This window comes from Felis catus, chromosome A1 (genome assembly GCF_018350175.1).
Source record: "Felis catus isolate Fca126 chromosome A1, F.catus_Fca126_mat1.0, whole genome shotgun sequence".
Classification (NCBI taxonomy): domain Eukaryota; kingdom Metazoa; phylum Chordata; class Mammalia; order Carnivora; family Felidae; genus Felis; species Felis catus.
The window spans coordinates 180322181-180345160 of record NC_058368.1 but is presented as its reverse complement, the minus strand read 5'-3'; the positions used below and the strand labels follow the sequence as shown (position 1 = coordinate 180345160).

The 22980-nt window shown below is 45.1% G+C and overlaps 1 protein-coding gene across 5 annotated transcripts in view; it reads left to right on the top strand.

The window, feature by feature from the left end:
* The window catches only part of WWC1 (WW and C2 domain containing 1), a 152941-nt gene extending 148864 nt beyond the window's left edge, over positions 1 to 4077 (top strand). For all 5 annotated transcript variants that reach the window (XM_023259830.2, XM_045035884.1, XM_023259831.2 and 2 more), the window contains 2 exons: positions 2216 to 2337; positions 3294 to 4077. In XM_023259830.2, coding sequence (XP_023115598.2) covers positions 2216 to 2337; positions 3294 to 3360 — 189 coding nt within the window. In that variant the 3' untranslated portion in view covers positions 3361 to 4077. The remainder of the gene's footprint in view (positions 1 to 2215; positions 2338 to 3293) is intronic.
* The last annotated feature ends 18903 nt before the right edge of the window (positions 4078 to 22980 follow it).

Sequence of the window (22980 nt, the reverse complement as noted above, 5' to 3'; positions counted from 1 at the left end):
CTGCCCCAGTGTCTGCCCAGCGTGGTCCCACAGAGTGGGTATCTCCAAAGATACAAGTTTGCATGTGGAAGAAGTCCCTCATAGCATGAGAACTCCCCATGGCCACTGCTCTGGGTCACCACCTAGAGGGGAGGAGGGCAGGGGAAATGCCAGTAGAGAAAGGGCACGGGCATCTAGATGCTGTCTCTCAGCAACACAGGAGGACTTTCCAGTTCAGAGAGCTCCAAAGCAGCAGTGGCTTAGGGTCTTTTATAACCCTGGGCTTTATCTTATCAATGGCTAGCAGAGGGTACAGCTTCATGGGGTATGTAGAGCTGGCAGTTTCTAAATGGCTAAAAAAAATCTGAGCTACATTTAAAGCAGTTGGTGGGGGTGGCTCAGCCAGTTAAGCATCTGTTGATTTCAGCTCAGGGTTGTGGGCTCGAGCCTTGTGTTGAGCTCTGTGCTGGGCGTGAAGCCTGCTTGGAATTCTCTCTCCCTCTTCCTCTGCCCTTCCCTGGCACGTGTGTGCCCCCCGCCTCTCTCTCTCTCTCTCTCTCTCTCTCTCTCTCTCTTTTTCTTTCTCTTTCTCTCTCTTTCTCTCTCTCTCTCTCTGTCTCTCTTTCTTTCAAATAAATAAACAAATAAATAAAGCAATTGGATGCGTAAAACTTGACTTTGACACCAGTGGGCTCGTAAGCTGACAGGTCCCAGCCTGTCATGAAGAAGTAACAACATATGGTCAATACACAGAGTCCATTTTCAACTCATTTATGTACTATCTGCCACTCCTGGACTGTCACCCATGGCAGGCATGACCTTTGCTAGTTTTCTCTGCTCACAGCCGAACCGTGCAAAAAGCACCTTACAGAGGATACTTGCCTGGATTGTTGGGAGAGCCATTAGCTGAAGCCTCAGCTCTTAATATAGGTGATAATGCCTTAGAGTAGGAAAGTGGTGGTGAGCTTCTAAAGTCTGGACTGGCCTGAGGACTTCAAATTGACTCTGGTAATTCAGAAGTTCCAGAAACATTGGGGCACCTGGGTGGCTCAGTCGGTTAAGCATCCAACTTCGGCTCAAGTCATAATCTCATGGTCCGTGTGTTCAAGCCCCACATCAGGCTCTGTGCTGACAGCTTGGAGCCTGGAGCCTGCTTCAGATTCTCTTTCTCTCTCTCTCTCTCTCTCTCTCTCTTTCTCTCTTTCTCTCTTTCTCTTTCTCTCTGCCCCTCCCCCACTTGTTCTCTTTCTCTCTCTCTCTCAAAAGTAAACATTAAAAAAAAATTTTTTTAAGTTCCAGAAATGTTTATTTCTAATTTACCACTAATACCCTGTATACTTATAATAGGGTTATAATAAGAGCATTACAGGAAAATATAAAGTTAGAGAACATTTTAAAGGAGAGAAGGAAATAAACATATCCCTAACTTAATTGTAGTGGTCTATTACATTTATCTTTGAGGTTCCTGGTTGGCAAGGCAAAAAAAAAAAAAAAAGAAGAAGAAGAAGAAGAAAACAAGTACATATGTGCCCTGTGTGCCCTGCCTTAAGAAAATACCAGTTAAGAAAACTTGGCCTTTCAATAGCAAAAGAATAGTACATCCATGACTGACTGATAATGACCTTCTACTAAAGAAACATTTAGATGATGGCTTCATTGACCAAAATTCCATCATCAAGCAGTGTTTTCAAGTATGTGGTACATGGATACTTCAGGGCTCTTTGTGGTTTGTTCTCAAAAGTGCTTCTGTAGGTTTGCCTTAGGAAGAAGGGGTGCAATGTTCCCAAAGCCCTTGGGCACAGCTGCATGATTGGAATTGTGTTTCCACCACTTCTTAGGTGTTTGACATTAAAGAAATGTCTTAAGATGCCCGAACCTCAGTTTCCTCATCTGTAACGTAGAAGTAAGTATCATAGTTACCTTTCTAGGTGACCCTGAGGATTAGAAAGGTAGCACACATTTCACTAGGCAGCATGCATCTCCATACCACATGGGTATTCAGCTCCCTGGCCCCCAAAACCTGTCCACCCTGGCAAACGGTGGGATCACTTCTCACCTTTGTGAGCAGAGGTTCCTGGTGGAACAGAAACAGTGAGTGTGTCTGTTCTGCGATCCTCAGACCTCTTGACTATAGTAGACCCCTCATTTGTGCTAGAAAGTGTTCTCTGGCTGACCCCTTTCTAGAGGCCCTAAGGACCCTGTGCCACCTCACAGCCCTGCTTGCTTTGCCCTACAGATGGACCGAGCGGAGCACAAGGGTGAGCTTCAGACAGACAAGATGATGCGGGCAGCTGCCAAGGATGTGCACAGGCTTCGGGGCCAGAGCTGTAAGGAGCCCCCGGAAGTGCAGTCTTTCAGGTATGCAGGTGGGCCCCACCCTTTCACACCCAGCCTACCTGGCCTCCGTCTCACTGGCCGCCGTCCAGAGCCCCCTCCGCTGGCAGAGCACCGGCTCTCCCTGTGACAGATGCACATGCTCTGCCGAGCCATCCCTGGCACTCTGTGGGCTCCACAGTGCTTTCCCTCAGCTGTCTTTATCAGTCCCCACACAACTCGAGCTAATTTGTTAGCTCCTCTTGTTTAATGAATGAGCCACCTGCTCTGGCCTTTCCTCTTAGCATTTCTATCACCAGTCATTATGGAGGATTGGCTGAAATGATACATAAGCCTGGGGTGACGGATGCTCGCCTGGCCTCCCTGGCTCTGCCTGCTGCCTGCCAGGGTCTCAGGGAGGCATCTTCTTGCCTGGATCCAGCCAGATCATGGGAGGGCCCCAAATGCCACTTGGCCAGGACCTCCCATTCACAGAGGGCCTTGCGTTTAGACTCATGATATCTCTCAGGTAAGGCACTCATGGTTGTGTATGTGCTGCTAAAAAAAAAAAAAAAAAAAAAAAAAAAAAAAAAAAAAAAAGCCTTTCTGGAGTAGAAACATTTTAAATATACTGTCCTTTGCGTAATTGTATTTGGACATCTCTTACTTTGTAAGCAACTGGGAATCTAAGACAAACAACACTACAAATGACCCAGGGGCCCTTTTAAACTCAGAGAGGCCCATGACTTGAATTGAAGGTGGCTGGTCCTGCCAATGTCCCTCAATGAGAGGTTCCCAACCAGGGATGACGTGGGCACCACAAGGACCTTTGGTAACATCTGGGGACATTTTTGGTTGTCACAACTGGAAGGGGGTGGGGGGAGCTGATGCTGCCACACGGTGCCAGGGATGCTGTTAAACATCCTGCAGTGCACAAGGCAGCCCTACAACAAAGAATGATCCTGACCATAATATGTCTAAAGGGCTGGCCTCTTTTGCAGGGAGAAGATGGCATTTTTTACCCAGCCTCGGATGAATATCCCGACCCTCTCTGCAGACGATGTCTAATCGCCAGAAAAGTATTTCCTTTGTTCCACTGACCACGCTGTGAACATAGACTGTGGCTAAAGTTATTTATGTGGTGTTATATGAAGGTACTGGGTCACAAGCCCTCTAGCGCTCTTGTCGGTGTGAAGACGAACAGATCTTTTTTTTTTTTTTTTTTAGTTTGGGTTCTATTATTAAAAAAAAAAAAAGCAACAACAACAAAAAACCAGCATTAAAATGACAAGATTGTATAGTTTGTATATTTAGGAATGTATTTTTGAGAAAGAAAATTTAAATGAACTACAGCAGTGTTAAGTTGCTGCTCTTCTTAAAATAAAATTGTTTAGAATTTTTTTTTCCTTTTTTTGTACAGCTCTACCTTCTAGAGGTTTCACTGCAATAAGAAGTAATGTTTCAGGGACGGTAATCCTAAAAGGACGTCCTGTAGGTGTCACAGCACAGCTGACCTTTCCTACTTAACATATTTTGTACAATATTAAAAAAAAAAATGCCAGGAACCATTGGGGGAATTCTGAGGTGCATTTGCAAGTCTTTATGAGCTGTGATGTGTTTTGATGTGGCCGCCTGACATGGAGCAGGCAGTGAGGAGCTGGCTGGCCACACGCCTGCCCCCGCCAGTCTCAGACGCCCAGTGAAACCACTGAAGTGAGTGAGGGAGGGCTATGGAAAGCTCCTTTCAGTTTTATCTCCATCAATAAAGTGGCCTTTCTGAACGAATTTTCTCTCTCTCTCTTTTCTCTCCCTCCCCTCACTGCACCTGTGTTTCCCTAATTTTTGACCTGCCCCTTCCTAACCATTTCCTCCTGCCCATCCCCCTGTGCAGGAGACGGTTTTTCTTGGTTTTTCTTTTGCCAGAACCACCACTCATTCTATCATTAGATTAAAAGGACTGCTCAGCCAGGGCTGTTGCAGATAATGGGACACCAGCCTTTAACAGACAAGTAGCCAATCCCCTCTTCCTTTTTCTGACATTATCCTGTGCAACCTTCCTCCAGGTACATTGCACCACCAATCACATCAGAATCACTTTGGGCAGCTTGTTAAAAATACAGATGCTTTGGGGCGCCTGGGTGGCGCAGTCGGTTAAGCGTCCGACTTCAGCCAGGTCACGATCTCGCGGTCCGTGAGTTCGAGCCCTGCGTCAGGCTCTGGGCTGATGGCTCAGAGCCTGGAGCCTGTTTCCGATTCTGTGTCTCCCTCTCTCTCTGCCCCTCCCCCGTTCATGCTCTGTCTCTCTCTGTCCCAAAAATAAATAAACGTTGAAAAAAAAAAAAATTAAAAATACAGATGCCTGAACCCCATCCCAGACCCACTGGCCCACCACCCTTTCTCAACTGGGATGGGCCCAGAGACCTTCTTTTATCCATGCTCATATGCACACTAAAGTTTGAGGGACCTACCCGTAAATGTGAATGAAGCTCAGGCAGAGACAGAGGCAAAATGGTGTGGCCCTGAATCCCATGAGAAAGTCACTTAGGTGACACTAATATGCATGACCTTCTCTAGGCCACTGGGGAGAGGGTGACAGAGGGAGTCAAGTCCCCTTCACTTGGCTGTGGAGGCTTTTCCCCTAATATTTCAGCTAATATTTGTTAGCTGAATATTTCTTACATTGGAGGAACTTATAATGGTGTAGAATTCACCATTATTCCCCACATGTGTCCAGGCCCTCCTTCCCAACTATCCACTCCAGTGTCTCACCATCAACCCAGGGCCTCCCCCCACCCCCAGGACTGCACTCTCTAAACACACCGGCCATCTGTGCATTCTCTCTTCTGCTGTGAAACTCCACTCCACGCGTTGAAGGTTGGTTTTGCAGTGTCTTCAAAGGAGTATCAGTGCTGTCCTGACCAATCACAACAGGTCCAGCATAAGAATTGTGTCCCACTGCTCCTGTGGCCCCTCCTCCCTGCATAGCTCAGAGCTTCGAAATGCTGTCCTTGTTGGCCCTGGTCTTCTGTTAAGGGCACTGGCTGCAGCAGTGGAGCAGATGACCCAAGCTGGACAGTCAAGAGTGACCCATCCCATTGGCTATCACTCTTAGAGCAAAGATAGGCATGGCACCCCAGCTGGGCAAATCAGAGCCCTTCTTCTACACTTTCCACTTGAAGGTCAGAAACTAGATTTTCTCTTGCCAAAGCTTTCTGTAGCCATGGTTCACATTTCTGGGACCACCCCTGCAGAGAGAAGCAGATAGAAAAAGTGGGGAAACGGGGTAGACCTGGTGTTTGAATCCTCGCTTGATCGCAGCCAAAAGGCCAAGAAGCGATGGGGTTTGAATCCTCTGTCCTCATGGTAGTTGTAGTCTGTCTGGTGAACCAAGTCAAGAGTGCTAAGAAAAACACAAAGGTCCTGCAGTGGGATTTTTTTCACTCAGTCACACCTTCAAAGCTCAGTCAGCCCTGCACACACCCGTGGCATCATCTTCCCTAAAGCCGAGCTCCTGGCGCCCTCCTTGTGTGTGGGGAAGACTGTGTGGAGCAAATCCTCCTACCCGAGCAGTATGTCTCAGTGTTGCTGGTCCAGCTGATGGAGCATTCGCAGGAGGCCTTCTGTCAGCCATGGCACTGAATTCTCTAAACCGTTCACCGGAACCCCACCAATACATCCCATCGTTTGCCTGGCAAGGAACTGAAGAATAGATTAAGACATTTCCCTCAGAATTATGCATGTATGTTCTCCAAAACCTTCAGGAAACATGATTTCAGAAATGTGGAAAGATCTGCTTTGGGTCTCTCAGATAACAAATGACCAGAGCAGGGATGCAAACGCTGTCAGCCGGCTCCGAAACGTCTTTTGTGTTTCAGCTCTGGTTTCTGTTTCATGGCACTGTGGTCACACGTGGCCCCACTTGAAGGGAATTTGAACATTCGGTTTTGAAGAGTGAAGCCAGGAAATCCTGTGGTTTCTCTGCAAGGGGGTGTGGAGAAAGGTGGCACGATTAGGACACTAGCCTGAGAAAAGACTGGCTCCAACCATTTCGTAAAACCAATGGTTGCCTTTGACTGTAAACCTTTTTCAAGGTACACAGTGGCTATGTTTGTGCTTCCTGCATCCACGAAGGCTAATAAGGTATGTCCAGTTAACTGTCCACCTGCTAATCAGACTCCAGCCACCTTAACCATTCTCTTACCATTCTTTGACCACTCTTCTCTGTATTCTCACACTTCTTTTCTGTATTCTGTATTTACAGTTCTAGTTCCTTCTGCCCAGTCCACAGTTCTTCCACGTCATCATCCTGTCTTCATATGGCTCTCTCTTTATCACTATCCTGCTCCCAGTTCAAGCCTCACCCCTCAGAAAGACCTCCCCCCCGATCCTGGGCCACCCTATGCAACTTACCCCCACACACACACACGTCACTTTCTGACACAATGACCCAATTAGTTTGTTCAGAGCACTCTGCAGTAATCTTGTCACATCTCCTCATCTGTCTCTTCCCTCTAAAACGTAAGATCTTAAAGCAGGGACCCTGTTTGCCGCGCATTTTGTTGTTGGGTGTGACACAGAGTGGGTCTTTGATAAATATTCGTGGAATGAATGAATGAGATCAGATGTCTGCCCCAGAGGTGTGTTCACTCCCTTCTTTGTCACTCCTGACCAGGGCAAAAGAAGATTCTGGGTGGGACAGGAGTACTGAAGGCTGTTCTTTGCAGTGCTAGGTTGCAGACACCTCTTTGATCCAGCCCAGTGCACTCCCTGCCAAATACACACACTCCACCCTTCAGCATGAAGAAGCAGAAGTGATTGGGATTGCTAACACACACACACACACACACACACACACACACACACACACACACACACAGTATTTACGTTCTTTGAGGGAAAAGTCAGGTTATTTACCCCAAAATCATTTCTTGCCTGTAACAATTAGTTGCGTTGCATTACTAGCTAATTATTACACACTACACGAAATCCAAACGGTACAGAAGAGCATCAGTAGCACATCCTTCCACTCACTGTAGGCCTAGGCACTCTTCTAATAAACATTCACCTATTTTTAACTCATTTATCCCCATAGCAACCCCATGAGGTAGGTACTGTTATGATCATTCCCATTTTACCATGGAGGAAACTGGCTCAGACATCACACAGCTGATAAGTGGTAGACCTACGATTAAACCCAGTGTGTGCTCTCAAGACACCTCACTACAGTAACCAGAACTCTCCACACGTCTGCCCCCACCTGCCAGTTCCCTCCCTAAAGACAGTCCAGCTTGCCAGTTTCTTCCATGGTCCTACCAGGGATAGGCAGTGTATTGTAAATATGCAGTGAATGGATGTATAAACTTATATGTATATTCTTTTTTCCACCTCAAAATGCATACTAAATGTACTGTCCTGTGTCTTGCTTTTTCTCAATAAGGTATCCGTAAGCAGCTTCATTCTTTTTAACAATGATGTAGTATTCCACTAAATGGTGTACCATAAATTAACCAATGGTCATTTATGTTATAGCCAATCTCTTGCTTTTACGATGTCTAACTGATCTTCATCCATCCATCTTTCCACACGTGTATGAAAATATCTGTAAAGTTTTTATTTTTGTATAACTTTTATTTTTGGATAATATTTTTGGGAGAGGGGTGCCTGGGTGGCTCAGATGGTTAAGTGTCCAACTTCAGCTCAGGTCATGATCTCATGGTCCATGAGTTCAAGCCCCATGTCAGGCTCTGTGCTGACAGCTTAGAGCCTGGAGCCTGCTTTGGATTCTGTGTCTCCCTCTCTCTCTGCCCCTCCCCTGCTCATCCATGTGTGCACACTTTCTCTCTCTCTCTCTCTCTCTCTCTCTCTCTGTCAAAAATAAACATAAAAAAATATAAAGTAAAATATTTATTTTTAGGAAAGTGCAAGCAGGCGAGGGGCAGAGAGAGGGGGACAGAGGATCCAAAGCAGGCTGTGCCCTGACAAGCTGGCAGCAGCAAGCCCGATGTGGGGCTCGAACTCAAGAACCACGAGATCATGACCTGAGCCGAAGTTGGACACTCAACCGACTCAGCCACCCAGGAGCCCCTGACTCCACTTTTTAAATGCACCATCAGAGCTCTACGCGAAACTGCAAATTGCCTCTCAGACATTTCTTCTCAGTGCGTTTGCTATCTTCACTAAGGGACATGAAGATTTGTGGAGATAATACACTTCAAGTACTGAACAGATAGATGAATTTGTTAGTGAATGGTAGGGAAGCTGTTATGTTCTAGCACAGGAATATACTCTAGTTCCTATGTTCTAGATGTTTCTGGGGATAACTAAATTTAAAAGCTTGTCCTACACCATTAGTAAGACTTCTCTCAGAGCACTTGGGACTAAATAAATTTACGTAGGACATAATGGTAAGTCAAGTTTACAAGCAAAATATACATGAAGCCAATCAGAAGTGACAAGGGAGCATAAGCTTGACATTACAGTACTTTTTACCACTTGCATTTATCTGTTTGATTTTTTGTTTTTGGCAATCTGTTCATGAGAATATTGGAGCTCTCAGGGCAGGCATCATGCATGTCTTGTTCACTATTTTAATCCCCAGGGCCAGAGCAGTCCCTGACCGATGGCAGACCCTCAAACAGTTGAATGACTTACACTAAGACCAAAGTTCTGTTTCTAGTCCTAGAAAGTGACACACAAACCTGGGCAGACACTTTCCATTGGTTTCCAGTCCTCTCAGCAGGCTGCCTTGATAACAGTGACTTGATGCAGTGTTTCCCAAAGGGAGGCATCAGATAAAATGTTAGGTGGTATCTAGCTGAATTTTTTTTTTATACTTTCACGTCAACATGCACATCAAACCCATGAATTCAAAGCTATTACTGCTTCAGATGAGGATAAGTAAGTTAAAGTAAATCAATTTAAAGAAAAAGATAACATCATTAATACAGTGGAACAAAGAAATGTCAAAAATACTGATGACGGAAACGCAATTGGGAAAGACTGAGTTAATATATCTAGAATAGTTCTAAAGGGTCACCTTGCACAGTCTCCCATTTTACAGGTAAAGAAAGCAGGCCCAGGAGCTACGGCTTGCCAGCAATAAACTGAGCTCTTGGTAGCTAAGAGAAAGGGACAGTGATGTTCAGGGACCATTTTGAATTGTCTCTATCCCTGCTTCCATCTGGTGGCCTCAGTAAGAGCTGCCTGGTCAGGCTGATACACGAGGTCCACCTGGGTGCTGCTGGAGCAGCATTTCTTATTCCTTCCACATCTACCTCATCCCGATGTTCCCCTATGTCCTAATGCCCTTTGCTAATTACCATTGTATCTTCTGTGTAATCCTCTGCCCTTTTGAAAAGCTTATATCTACTCTAATTTTTATTACTAAAACAATGGTACCTCCCGCAATATAAAATCACTATTTTCAATCTGCTTTTTATTTTATTTAATGTTTTATTTATTTTTGAGACAGAGAGACAGAGCATGAGCTGGGAAGGGGCAGAGAGACAGAGAGACAGAGAGACACAGAATCTAAAGCAGGCTCCAGGATCTGAGCTGTCAGCACAGAGCCCTACGTGGGGCTCAAACTCACAAACTGTGAGATCATGGCTTCAGCTGAAGTCGGATGCTTAACTGACGGAGCCACCCAGGTGCCCCTGGAATCTGCTTTTTTCTAATACATTTGCTTCATCTGGAAATTCTAATAAACCCCTCCCTTCCCTCATCCATACTCAAGATTTACTGATCTAGTTGAAAATGCAAGAGGCAGCAGAAAGCAGCTACAGCAGCAATATCCCCTCCTCCTAGGTCAAGGCCCGACCTCAGTGTTGGTGCCAGCCCCCACATCTGAGCCATCTCCCATTGGGAGGAAGACAACACAGATCACTGCATTCTGATTCTGTCACAGGGCTCTAGAAATAGTGACAGTAACCTTGCCATCCCCATCCCCCAGAACCCATTCCTCTTACCCTCCGAGTGCAGACCCAGAAGTCTAAAGGGAATGTTGACCCCAGAGCCCTATCCTTCAACTTGGCTTCTTTCCACCTGGAATGTCCCTCCTCATCCCATACCTAGCCCAAACATCACCTTTAGAAAACTTCCTCATCACCTACCACCCAGGCCTCACTGCCACCTCCATCAACAGCCGACACACGTCTTCCTTTTCTTAATATTTTTTAATGTGAGTTCTCTCCCAATGATGGTCAGCTGCTTGTGAGCACAGATTATGTCTAATTCATCTGTGTCCCTGGATGCCCAGTTCTGAGCTATGGGTGCTGGTGATGTCACCAAACTCAAGGGGTTTGCTGCTTGGGGTGCATCAAATTGAACACAACCCAAGCAAACAACTTTGATCACTTGTTACAAGCAAGGAGACAGGGAGGTAGCTCTCAAAGCACTGACTGTCTCCCCCATGGGCTTAGTACAGGAAGCTTTTATTCCATGTATTGTGGGGGTGGGTAGGAGCAGGGAGCTTGCATAAGCACTTTAGTTCAATGGCACACGCCTAGCAAGTCAACATGCTAGAACACACGTTGTGTGTTCAAAAAGGCAGAAAGCTGCCCACAGAAAGAAATCTTACTATTATAATGAGCTAAATGTAACTTGAGGTCCACTCAGGGGGGTTTTTGTGCATGTCCTTGGCTCCAATCCAGCTCAAACTGGTTCCTGTAGGGCCTATCAGGTGAGAGGGACCTAGCAAGGGGCTATCAGGTGAAACAATAGTTGGGTGTCTCCTTGGCTGGAACTGTTGGTTCTGCAAAACAAAACACATTTCTTCCCTGCTTTGTACCTTCCTTCCCTCCCTTCTGCTGATCGTTCTCAGCCCTCTTGTTTGAGAAACTTCCCGTTGCATCCTAGTTAACAGTGACTGTTGAACAAGTAAGGGGGTGAAGGAAGGAAGCAACATGGCAGGGGAAGGGGGCTGTCTGGGTCTGAGCTGTGCCCACCACTGCCCTTTAACCCTCAGGGTCCCAAGGGTGCCTTAACAAGCTGGGGGGAGGTTATGGGAAAACTGCCACTGTCCAAGCCTCCCAAACTTTCTCTGGCTTCCTCCTACCTGAGTGCAAAGGCTGGTGTGACACTGGGCCCAGACAAATGACAGATCAGCGGGAAGGAGAAGCAGGGACTATGTCTCCAATAGCAGGGAGGGGACAAAGATGCTTTCTGATGGGATGGGGAAGACTTACCTCCTCCTAGGTCAGGGCCTTGTCTCAGTCCCATTCCCTCTCTGTAGAAGTCATTCTGCAGGGAGAGTTTTCATTACCACTAGGGTAACAAAGAGGGCTTGCCCTCACCTAGAGCCTCAGTATGGGAGCTTGGTGCCTTTTTTTTTTTTTTAAGTTTGGAATTTGTTTTCTAGGGCTGCCTGGGTGGCTCAGTCGGTTGAGCACCCCACTCTTGATTTCAGCTCAGTTCGTGATCCCAGAATCAGAGGATCGAGCCCAGCATTAGGCTCTTCCCTGAGCATAGAGCTTTCTTAATTCTTCTCTCTCTCTCTCTCTCTCTCTCCCTCCCTCCCTCTGCCCCGCTCCCCTGCTCACCTGTGCTCTTAAAGAAATTTTTTAAAGATAAAAAATAAGGGTACTTCAGGGACGCCTGGGTGGCTCAGTCAGTTAAGCATCCAACTTCGGCTCAGGTCATGATCTCGCGGTTTGTGAGTTCGAGCCCCACGTCGGGCTCTGTGCTGACAGCTTAGAGCCTGGAGCCTGCTTCAGATTCTGTGTCTCCCTCTCCCTCTGCCCCTCCCCTGCTCACACTCTGACTCTCTCTGTCTTTCAATAATAAATAAATGTTTAAAAAATTACAAAAAAAAATAAGGTTACTTCAGTGGCTCAGTTGAGTGTCCAACTCTTGATTTCAGCTCAGGTCATGATCTCACAATTCCCGAGATCGAGCCCCTCCTTGGACTCTGTGCTGACAGTGTGGAGCCTGCTTGGGATTCTCTGTCTCCCTCTCTCTTCGCCTCTCTCTCTCTTTCAAAACTAAATGAACATTAAAAATTGTTTACTATTATTATGTAAATAAGCAGCGTACATGGTAAAAAAACAAAAAAAAAAAACAAAAACTCAAGTGCTACAGAAGGACATAAGATAAAAGTTACCCTCATCTCCTGGAATCCACGATTAATAGTTAAACTAGTGGTTTCCACTTTAAATAATTGAACTTGTTAAACAAAATTCAACTGCATGAATTTGAGGGTCTAATTGGCTTTATTAAGTGATTCATGAATCCATGGCATCCCATCCAACAAGTACCAGAGAGCTCTGTGGAGTTCTATAAATTGAAAGGTTTTTATGGGAAGAAGGGCAGGGCAAGAAGTTATTACCAAAAGAAAAGGATTGTTTCCGGGCACCTGGGTGGCTCAGTCTGTTAAGTATCTGACTCTTGGTGTCAGCTTGGGTCATGATCTCTCAGTTCATGAGTTTGAGCCCCACGTCCAGCTCTGTGCTGGCAGCGTGGAGCCTGCTTGGGATTCTTTCTCTCTCTCTCTTCTCTCTCTCTCTCTCTCTCTCTCTCTCTCTCTCTCTCTCTCTCTCTGCCTCTCCCCTGCTCCCTGTCTCTCTCTCTCTCTCTCAAAATAAATAAATAAACTTACAAAAAAAGATGAAGAAAAAGAAAAGGAGTGTTTCAGGCAAGATCACCTTACCTTTGGGGAAGGCATGGAGCCTTAGGTGCAAATTATCTCCTTTTCCTTTGGAGGATAGGGAGGTTCATGTGGCTGATTACCTCACTGATGCTGGCCAGAAAATTCCTGACAGACCTGTTAAGACTACATTTCTGGAGGAGTCTGAAACTGCATTTAGGTTAGGTATTAAGTCTAGACTTGGTGACTTGGCTTAAGTGATGCCATTTAGGGTTTGTGGTTTTCTTTTTAACAATTCCCCCCTTTTGATCAGACTCTCAGCCTGAGAGCCGTGATCAAAATTGAAGGTATTTGGGCCACTGTCAGCTGCTACTCTGAAGCTCTTACATAAGTTTCTCTTGTTTCCTTTGTGTGGTATCCATAGGTCATGATATTTTTTGCTTAACCCTGTGATACTCTTAGATCACAACTCCAGGCTTATAATCCTAAACCAGTCATTCTCATTGCTTTTCCAGTGTCCCAGTCTCAGGGAGATCATCTGTTTGATAGTTAGTGGCTACAAACATGCATTTAAAACTTTTGAGAGAATATAATGCACCAGGAAGATTATAAGGATAGTTCCTAATATTTGGAGTCATAGTCCCCAAGACCCAAACCAATCACAGAAAGACCTCATTGCAGGAGTCAGCCTTTTAAACCAAGTGGCTTGCTCAGTGATCTCAAGCAACTGAGTTTCAGCTCCCCCAGAAGTGTTAACCCAGATACAGCAGGTGGTGTTAGCCACAGCACAGACACCTCCTTTCTCAGCTAAAAGATAATCAAGAGCTATTCTCCTGTCAAAAAAAAAAACAAAAACAAAAACAAAAAACCACTGGCCAGAGAGCCTAAGAATCTTTGTTGGGCAGCTATAGCTTTAGTAGCAGATTCTGCAATGATTTTAAGAATTAAGAAGTTCCTGATGAAAGCCTCATTTTCATTTATGCCTAACCAGGGAAATGGGGACCTGCCAAAAGGAGTGAATCCTGAATCCTGAAAGCCTCCTGCTGGGTCCTTTCTAACTCAACATTGTAAATTCAGGAGAGTCGACTGATGAGATCTCTTATTTTGCTTGTGAAAAATTAGGGGCAGCTAGATTTTCTTCTATCCAGAAATAAAAGGTCATTCCAAATTCCAGGTTACCTGCCCCCCTTAGCGATGGTGTGGAAAATACAGATGAGGGTGTTATTTTCCTAAGAGAATGTCAGAGGAGAGGAGAGGAGAGGAGAGGAGAGGGGAGGGGAGGAGAGGGGAGGGGAGGGGAGGGGAGGGGAGGGGAGGGGAGGGGGAGGGGGAGGGGGAGGGGAGGGGAGGGGAGGGGAGGGGAGGGAAAGGAAGGGAAGGGAAGGGAAGGGAAAGAAGAAAGGTTTCATGTTCACTTAAAGTATGAAATCTTGATCCAGAGTCTTGGATGGAAATAGCCTACCTCGATGTCAGCTACTTCCTTTCTCATCCTCAATGTCAGCTACTTCCTTTTTCGTCAGGTTGATGTGGAGGTCTCCAGCAAGGTCAGTAGTCAGGAGCACTTGGTAAGGTACCTTCTCATGGCCTGAGAGCCATCTTCCTCTGATATGTTTCCAGAATATGCAGTCACCAAGCTTAAGACTGTGACTTGTAGCAGGGGTGCAGGGCTGCCAGAGCACCTGGCTACAGGGGTCCCAAACAGACCAGGTCCGGCTGCTCTCTGCTAACAAAATCTGAAGGGAGAGAGATGAGACACAGTAAAAACAAGAAAGGAATTTATTTCAGGGAGACCAACACTGGGAAGACAGAGGGCTAATGTCTCAAAGACTGTCTCCAAAGTGCTGAAAATACTTCCAGGCTTATATAAAGAAAATGTAGAACAAAGGTTGGTGGTGTGTGCAGGTGGGCAGTGAAGGTCAAGTTGATCACTGGCAGGGTCCTGCTGGCTCAGAGCAGTCTTGAGGCTTTGCAATGACTGGAACATTCCAATCACCAGACCAGAAAAGCCCTGATAACAATGGAATGCCTAGAAGACCACATCCCTGCCCATGATCACAGGCTGAATACATACTGAGCTCTACCCATGATCATGTGCTCCCTACTTTCTCTCTTGCATGTATCCCCTGAACCTCTTCCTATAAAACTTTAGGTGTCCGTCTTGTCAAGAGAGAGGTTGGTTGTTAATGCTTGAACTTGCTACCTCCCCCAGCTGCCGGCACCCAAAATAAATTTCTCCCTTTCTCTTTTCCAAACTCCAGTCTTTTGAGTTACTGGCTTCTCTTGCAATGAGTTAGTTTATCTGAGTTTTGTTTGGCAACAGTGTTGACAAACCCAGCCCAGAGCTGTGCTTATGATTTGTCCAGCCACTTTGGGACTCCCCAGGATGGACCAGGTGTAACAGTGCCAGGGGTTTCCACATTCATTTTCTGAGTTAGCAGCTCCAATAGCTTGGTAACACCAATTAGTTCTCTCAACCATGTCTAATGACTGAGGATGATAAAACAGTGTTAATTCCAAAAGTTTGTGAGACTTTCATTAAAGGTCATATGATTAGTTGGGGCACCTGGGTGGCTCAGTCTGTTAAAAGTACGACTTCGGCTCAGGTCACAATCTTGTAGTTGGTGGGTTCGAGCCCCACACCGGACTCTCTACTGTCCAGGTGGAGCTGCTTCAGATCCTCGGTCTCCCTCTCTCTGCCCCTACCTCTTATGAGTGCTCCCTTGCTCTCTTTCTCTAAAAATCAAATAAACATTAAAAAAAAAAAAGAGCGCATATGATTTGTTCAGTGAAGTGGATGCCTCAATCACTGGAGATTATGGAGGATATACCCTAAGTGAGGAATATATTCCCTAACATTATCTTTGCCATTATGAATACCCCAACCCATCCAGAAGACACACATACAACAAGAGCATATTGATAGCCCATACTAAGTAGCAGCTGAATGAAGGCCAGCTGCAGATGTTCAAGGAGTCCAGAGGGAGGAGGTCAGAGGCTACTGGAAATAAAAATAGCTTTTCCAGGATTATGGGTCTGACTGATCAGACATTGCAGGCTCTTGCAATGAAGAATAGAAGTCTCCCCACCAATGTCTATTCATAATTTGAGTCATCTTAAATATACTGTGGTGGGTGAAGGAATGCAAAAACTAAAAAATGGGGTTTGTCAGGTAGCTGGGAAGAACCATCTTGGGCTCTCCATTACCCCCAACTGTTTAATTTACAGCCCCTGTTTACACACCACAAGCTCTCTGATTCAGGAGCAGACTGTCACTATGATACAGGGACATCAGGATGGCTAAATGACTGCCATAAAATAGATACAATAATACAAAAGAGTTATAAGTTAGATTTAAGCTTGTTTTCTGGCAGATGGAATAGATTAAGTTGACTGTCCAGATGGGTCAAACTTTATAAAATATTTGTGGAAAAGACACTTAAAGGTTTGTACTTGTCCTTGACAAGTCAAGTTCCAAATAACCCCACCTCCCTGCTGCACCCTTTTTTCTTTTGATAAGAATTACCCACCTCCAGGGGTGCCTGGTGGCTCAGTCAGTTAAGCATCCAACTTCAGCTCAGGTCATGATCTCACAGGTTTGTGGGTTTGAGCCCTGCATCAGGCTCTGTGCTGACAGCTCAGAGCCTGGAGCCTACTTCAGATTCTGTGTTTCCCTCTCTGCCCCTCCCCTGCTGACACCCTCTCTTTCTCTCTCACTCAAAACTAAATTAAAAAACGTTTTTAAAAAAACATTAAAATTAAAAAAAAAAATTACCGCCCCCCTTGAAGTTTGCATATCAAAGAGATGGTTTAGATAAGAGTTCTGGAAGACTCTGGGTACAACATTTATTTATTTATTTTGTGGAGAGCGCAAGCAGGGGTTGGGGGCAGTGAGAGGGGGACAGAGGATCTGAAGCCGGCTCTGCACTGTCAGGCTGACAACAGCAAGCCCGATGTGGGGCTCGAGCTCACAAACCTCAAGATCATGACCTGAGCCAAAGTCGGATGCTCAACCAACTGATCCCCCCAGGTGCCCCTGGGTACAACATTTATAATCTCAAAGGCACTAGGCGGGATGGTGGTGGTAAGCAAACTCTTCCTAAGACATTTTCCCCTTAAAGCCAGAGTTTTTATAATACTTACAATCCTTTTGAAATAAATAGGGGAAATTTGGGGATTAGTAAAAAAGATTGGTGAACTTTCAGTTGTCTTTGGAAACACACCTCTGGTCCTACAAAGACTAGATGTGTAAAGTAAGGACAGCTGTTCGTGATTCTGCAAAGAATTGGGTTGCCACCTAAATGACATCAAGGACTCACACACACACACACACACAAACACACACACACAAACACACACACACTCTCACCTCTGGTACCATACTTTCATTTCCCTCTGGGTACATTTAGCTTAGGGTTGAAAGCCTAAAGAAATTCCTGTCAGGATTCAGCCAGGAAAAACCGTAAATATTTCTTGTAGTATTAAATAACTTCAGGGCCCCAAGAGTTGTCCTCAAAGAGGGTGCAAAAGATACTCTTGTCCCAAGATCTGGAGTCACTCCCAAATAGAGCCAGAGAAAGGACCAACAACCTGCATGTCCCAGGCAGACAGAAAGACAAGTCAAGTCCTTAGGATGTAAAGTGAGACAAACAAGAAGGCAATTGCTATCAGTGAGGAGAAAGGATCAATAACCAATTAGGTTGGATTTGAAAAGGATAAGATGACGTGAAATTTTCTTTTCCTCTCTCTCTACCGGGTTCAGAAGGTAATCTATTTACAAAAACTTGTGAGGATCTTCCCTGGATTTAAGAAATTCTTTTGGCCTGTGACCAAGGAGTGAAAGAAAGATACCTGAAAAGGATTGCCTGTAGCCTCAGGTGGCCTTATTTTAAAAGGTAATGGTTTTAATAAGTGTCTTCAAGTAGAAAGGCAATTCAGAGGATTACTAGAATGAGCACTCCAGTAAAGGATAGAAGGGAGCAGGGAGGAATTATATCAGTCTTATATGTCAGTCTCATAGGCTCCACTTCTTGGTACCTTCCCTCTCCTTAATTTGTCATTATCCTTTTGCAAGGAACCTCTCAATGAAGCTATTTTGGATTTTTGAAACCTTCTGGAGGCTTCTGCATGCAATTAGTTCCCATTGTGTTTAACTTGGGAACACTTGCTTTCAAGTACACAAATGATCTTATCTAATTGGGCCGGTCTCCATCATGGTCATTATAATTGTAGGTTGATTTAGTAAGACATTGCCATTTTACTAGATATTTGCAACTCCTGAGACTATAGTTCTTAGAAAATGGGCAAGTGTGCCCGAAGGTGGCAGGCTCACCTCTCTGGATTTAAAGAATCCCACTTCTTTTGGCTAGGCCTTTTGTTTTCTCTGAGCCACACTAATAATCTGAGAAGTGTGGAAAGAACTGAACCCGCAAGCCCCAGGAACGAGGGCTGAGGACCGATTCCAAACAAATGGAGAACTTGCAAGTGTCACCAGCAATTTCTGACTTGGAATATGGGAATCTGGAGATGAAACCTAAGGCCTGGGGTTCTTTTTTGGCTTCTGAGACATCACTTAGCTATTGCCTTTGTTACACAAAACAAGGCAGAAAAACCTGTGCACCTTAACTTACCAGCAGTAACCTAGAGATGTTACTGCATCCTGGCCACCAAGATGGTTCTGTAGGTACTGCCACTAATTCCCATAGGACCTGGCATTGGACTTCCTTTACATTTTTAAAAATATGTATTTATTTTGAGAGAGAGACAGAGAGAGATCAAATGGGGGAGGGTCAGGGAGAGAGGGAGGGAAAATCCCAAACAGGCTCCACACTCAGTGTAAGCCCTACTGAAGGCTTGATCTCACAACTGTGAGATCATGACCTGAGCCAAAATCGAGAGTCAGACACTTCACTGACTGACTGAGCCACCCAGGCGCCCAAGAAAGGATTGGACTTCCAAAGTCTCCTGTATCCATTTGCTAGGACAACCATAGAAAGTAGCACAGACTGGGGAGCTTACATACCAGAAATTTATTTTCTTATACTTCTAGAGACTGGAACACTGACTTCGATGTGTCGGCAGGCAAGGCCAGTGTTTTCTGAGGCCTTTCTCCTTGGTTTGTAAATGGCATTCTTCTCTCTTGTCTTCACCTGGTGGTGATGGTGTGTGTGTGTGTGTGTGTGTGTGTGTGTGTGTGTCCTAATTTCCTTCTATAAGAACATGTATCAGATTGGATTAGGCCCCACTCTCATGACCTCACTTTAACTTTATTACCTCTTTACCGACCCTCTCTCCAAACACAGTTGTCAGTGATTCCTCTTGCTCAATTATAGACCCCAACAGTTAAAACCATAAATGGACAAGACCTCTTAACTCACGCTCTAACTAAAACCTATTGTGCTTATTTCTTACAATTTTTTTTGAGAGTGTGTGCAAGCTATGTGTCAACAGGGGAGGGGCAGAGGGTGAGAGAGAGAGAAAGAGAAAGAGAGAGAAAGAGAGGGAGAGAGAATCTTAAGCAGGCTCCACACCCAGCTTGGAGCCCCCACGCCCAAGGAGGGGCTGGATCTCATGACCTAGAGATCATATCTGAGCCGAAATCAAGAGTCGGACACAACAGACTGAGCCATGCAGGCATCCCCTTATAGCACTTTCTTGAGGCATTGACAAAGATGTTTTACAATGACCAGATTATTCCAGCCATAATTCCCAATGACCAGATTATTCCAGGCCATAAAAGCCCTGATAGTAATGGAATGCTTAGAGGATCACATTCCATCCCCTTCCCTGCCCATAATCAGGCACAGAACACATACTGCCCCTCACTCATGATCATGTGCTCCCTACCTGCTGTCTTGCACGTATCCCTGAAACCTCTTCCTATCAAACTTTAGGTGTCCATCTTATAGGTGAAGAGGTTGGTTGATAAGGCTTGAGCCTTCCACCTCCCCCTGCTGCTAATACCCAAAATAAATTTCTCCTTTTTTTTTTTTTAAAGTAATCTCTACACCCAGTGTGGGGCTTGAACTCACAACCCTGAGATCAAGAGTTGCATGCTTTATCGACTGAGCCAGCCAGGTGTCCCAAATTCTTCTTTTCTCTTTTCCAAACCCTCATCTTCAGAGCTACAGGCTTCTCTTGCAATGAGTTTTTCTGAGTTGTGTTAGGCAACAGTGTTGGAAAACCCAGCCAGGAGCTGAACTGTGTTTTTTGTGTGTGTGTGTGTGTGTTTTTTTTTTTTTGTCCAGCCCCCATGGGATTCTCCAGGACGGAGTAGTTGGCCAAGGGTTCCCCCTTTTGTTTCCTGAGTTAGTGGCTATGGTCAATGGATAGGTAACTGGAGAGGCTGCTTTTAGACAACAGGCTTCAGTAATGGAAACTTGATCAAGGCAAAAAGGCCCACAGCAACCACCAGGCTGAATACACACAGGCCCTTTAGGGGACCCAACTCAAAATATCCATAGGCCTTAACTGACCAATGGGTTACTTACAACCAGGTACAGTTACCACAAAGGTAAAATCCCATACATTCTCATACTTTCTCACCTTCTCCCTTTAAATACAGCCCCCCCCCCCCACTGACCCACTGCCTCATTGCAGACCGTCTCTCCTCTGCTGTCCTGCCCACTACTCCCTTGTGTTATATTCGATAAACTTCTATCATCTTTGTTCTGCCTCTGGTGAACTCTCACCTCCTGCATCACCTGTCCCCACCCGCATTCAGGGGCCCTATCCCATCGGAGAGATGCCGCAATAACACAGTCACATTCTGAGGCATTAGGGGTTAAGATTTTGACATGAACTGGGGGGAATGCAATTCAGCCCATAACACCCCCTTTGGAAGACAAAAACTTATACTCTTCCACTACTTATCCAAACCCTCTAATGGCTTCCATTGTGCTTAGAATAAAATTAAAAATGCTGGCTCTGATTTAGAAATTCCTATATGCTTCACTTTTGCCAATTTCTCCACTTGGCTCACACCCGATCCCTCTCTTTTCTGTTTTCAGATACATTTAGCTCCTACCTCAGGTCATTTGCATTGGACACCTCTCTGCTTTGAACCTTCCTATTCATTCAATTAGGAAACAGTTTTTGGGCAATGCCCTGTGACAAGCACCACTCCAGAAGAAGGGTCTTTCAAAATGGGCAATATGCACCTTGAGGTGCATTCCAAGGAAGACATTCCAAGGGGCCTGTGGACCTGTATACATCAAGGAAATCCATCTAAAGATCTTGAGTTTTCATATTATCTTTCCTAAAACTGATTTACCTACAAATTCAGTTACCCAACTTTTTTTTGTATACTCTCCTGTCCACAAGAAAAGGCATAACACCTCTCCCTTTGCTCTTGGTGGAAAATAACAGGAGCTGAACAGGGCACACTTCCAGAATGTATTTCTCCTGAAGGCAAAACCTTAAGCACCAAGCAAAAGATGCTCCATTAAAAGATAGCCCTTACTTTCTGCTTTATATTGAAGGTGGAGATCTGTTCATCCATTTGTCAATCCACCAACTCATTCCTCCATGAGTTCATCTTTCCCTCTTAGAATTTAGAAACAAGATGTCATGAGAACACGTATTCACTTTTATTTTGTTTAAAAGAAAATAGGGGTGGCTGGGTGGCTCAGTCGGTTGAGCATCCAACTTCAGCTCAGGTCATGATCTACATTCTGTGGATTCGAGTCCCACATTGGGTTCTGCACTGACAGCACAAAGCCTGCTTCCGATCCTGTCTCCCTCTCTCTCTGCCCCCATGCTCTTTCTCTCTCTCTCTCTCTCAAAAATAAATAAACATTTAAAAATTCTTTTAAAAAATAAAAGTAAAGGTAAACTTATAAGTTAAAAACATTAAGTAAATATTGATGATTGTGATGTGATGATTGTGAGGCAGGCTGAGGGCAAAACACAAGCTAGCACACCCCCCCTCTCCCAGGTGGGACATGTGTGATACTCCCTGAACACTTTGGCTACCCCAAAACAAGAAAGGACAAAAAACAAATGGTTAAACTGATAAGTCTCCACCAGTTTACCAGAAAAAGGCAATCCCATCAACAGCCTCCAGTCCAGGAATTCCCTACTGTCTCGATGTTAATGCCTTGCTAGAGGGAAAAAAACAACCATAGCTTGACAATAGCCTAGGCTTCCAGTAAGTCTTGGGCATGTGAAAATCTCTTTGGAAACTCCCTCTTGACTTTATCTCCCCTCTCAACTTTGTCTCCCCTGACTCCATAAAATGCTCAACCCCCACAACCCCAGTGCAGTTCTTTCTGCCCGCGGATTCTGTCCCTGAGGTTTAATAAAATCCTTTATGCACCAAAGACGTCTTCAAGAATTATTTCTTGGCCATTGGCTCCAGACCCCACAAACCCCCCATCGCCCCAGAACTTCACCTGATATGATTTGAATTATTTGATTTGACAGAGGACTGGCTTTGCCACTTAATATGGTAACATTCTGGACGGGCTAAATATGCAGCTCTACAGGTTTGATGACAATACATTGAGAACACTTATACAGGAAACATCATGCCAGAAAATACACCATTACCGCTATTGAAAGTTGTGACAGGAGCACCTGGATGGTTCAGTTGGTAAGGCATGTGACTCTTGATCTTGGGGTTGTGAGTTCGAACCCTATGTTGGGTGCAGAGATTACCTTAAAAATAAAATCTTAAAAAGAAAATAAAGTTGTGACAAGCGTTTTCAGATGTCAACTTTTAAAAATCTTTATTGGAGGGGAACCTGGGTGGCTCAGTCAGTTGAGCATCCAACTTTGGCTCAGGTCATGATCTCACAGTTTGTGAGTTTGAGCCCCGTGTCAGGCTCTGTGCTGACAGCTCAGTGCCTGAAGCCTGCTTTGGATTCTGTGTCTCCTTCTCTCTCTGCCCCTCTCCTGCTCACACTATGTCTCTCTCTCAAAAATAAATAAACATAAAAAAAATTTTTTTAACCTTTATTGGAGAATGAATTTTTAAACACCTTTTATGAGACACAGAAGCAAAAAGTTTAGAGACCGCTGCTCTAAGTACTGGGGCCATAGGGAAGAATGAACATTCCCATTCATGTCCCTGTCCTCTCAACATTTAAGTTCCAGATTAGCTGTTTAAA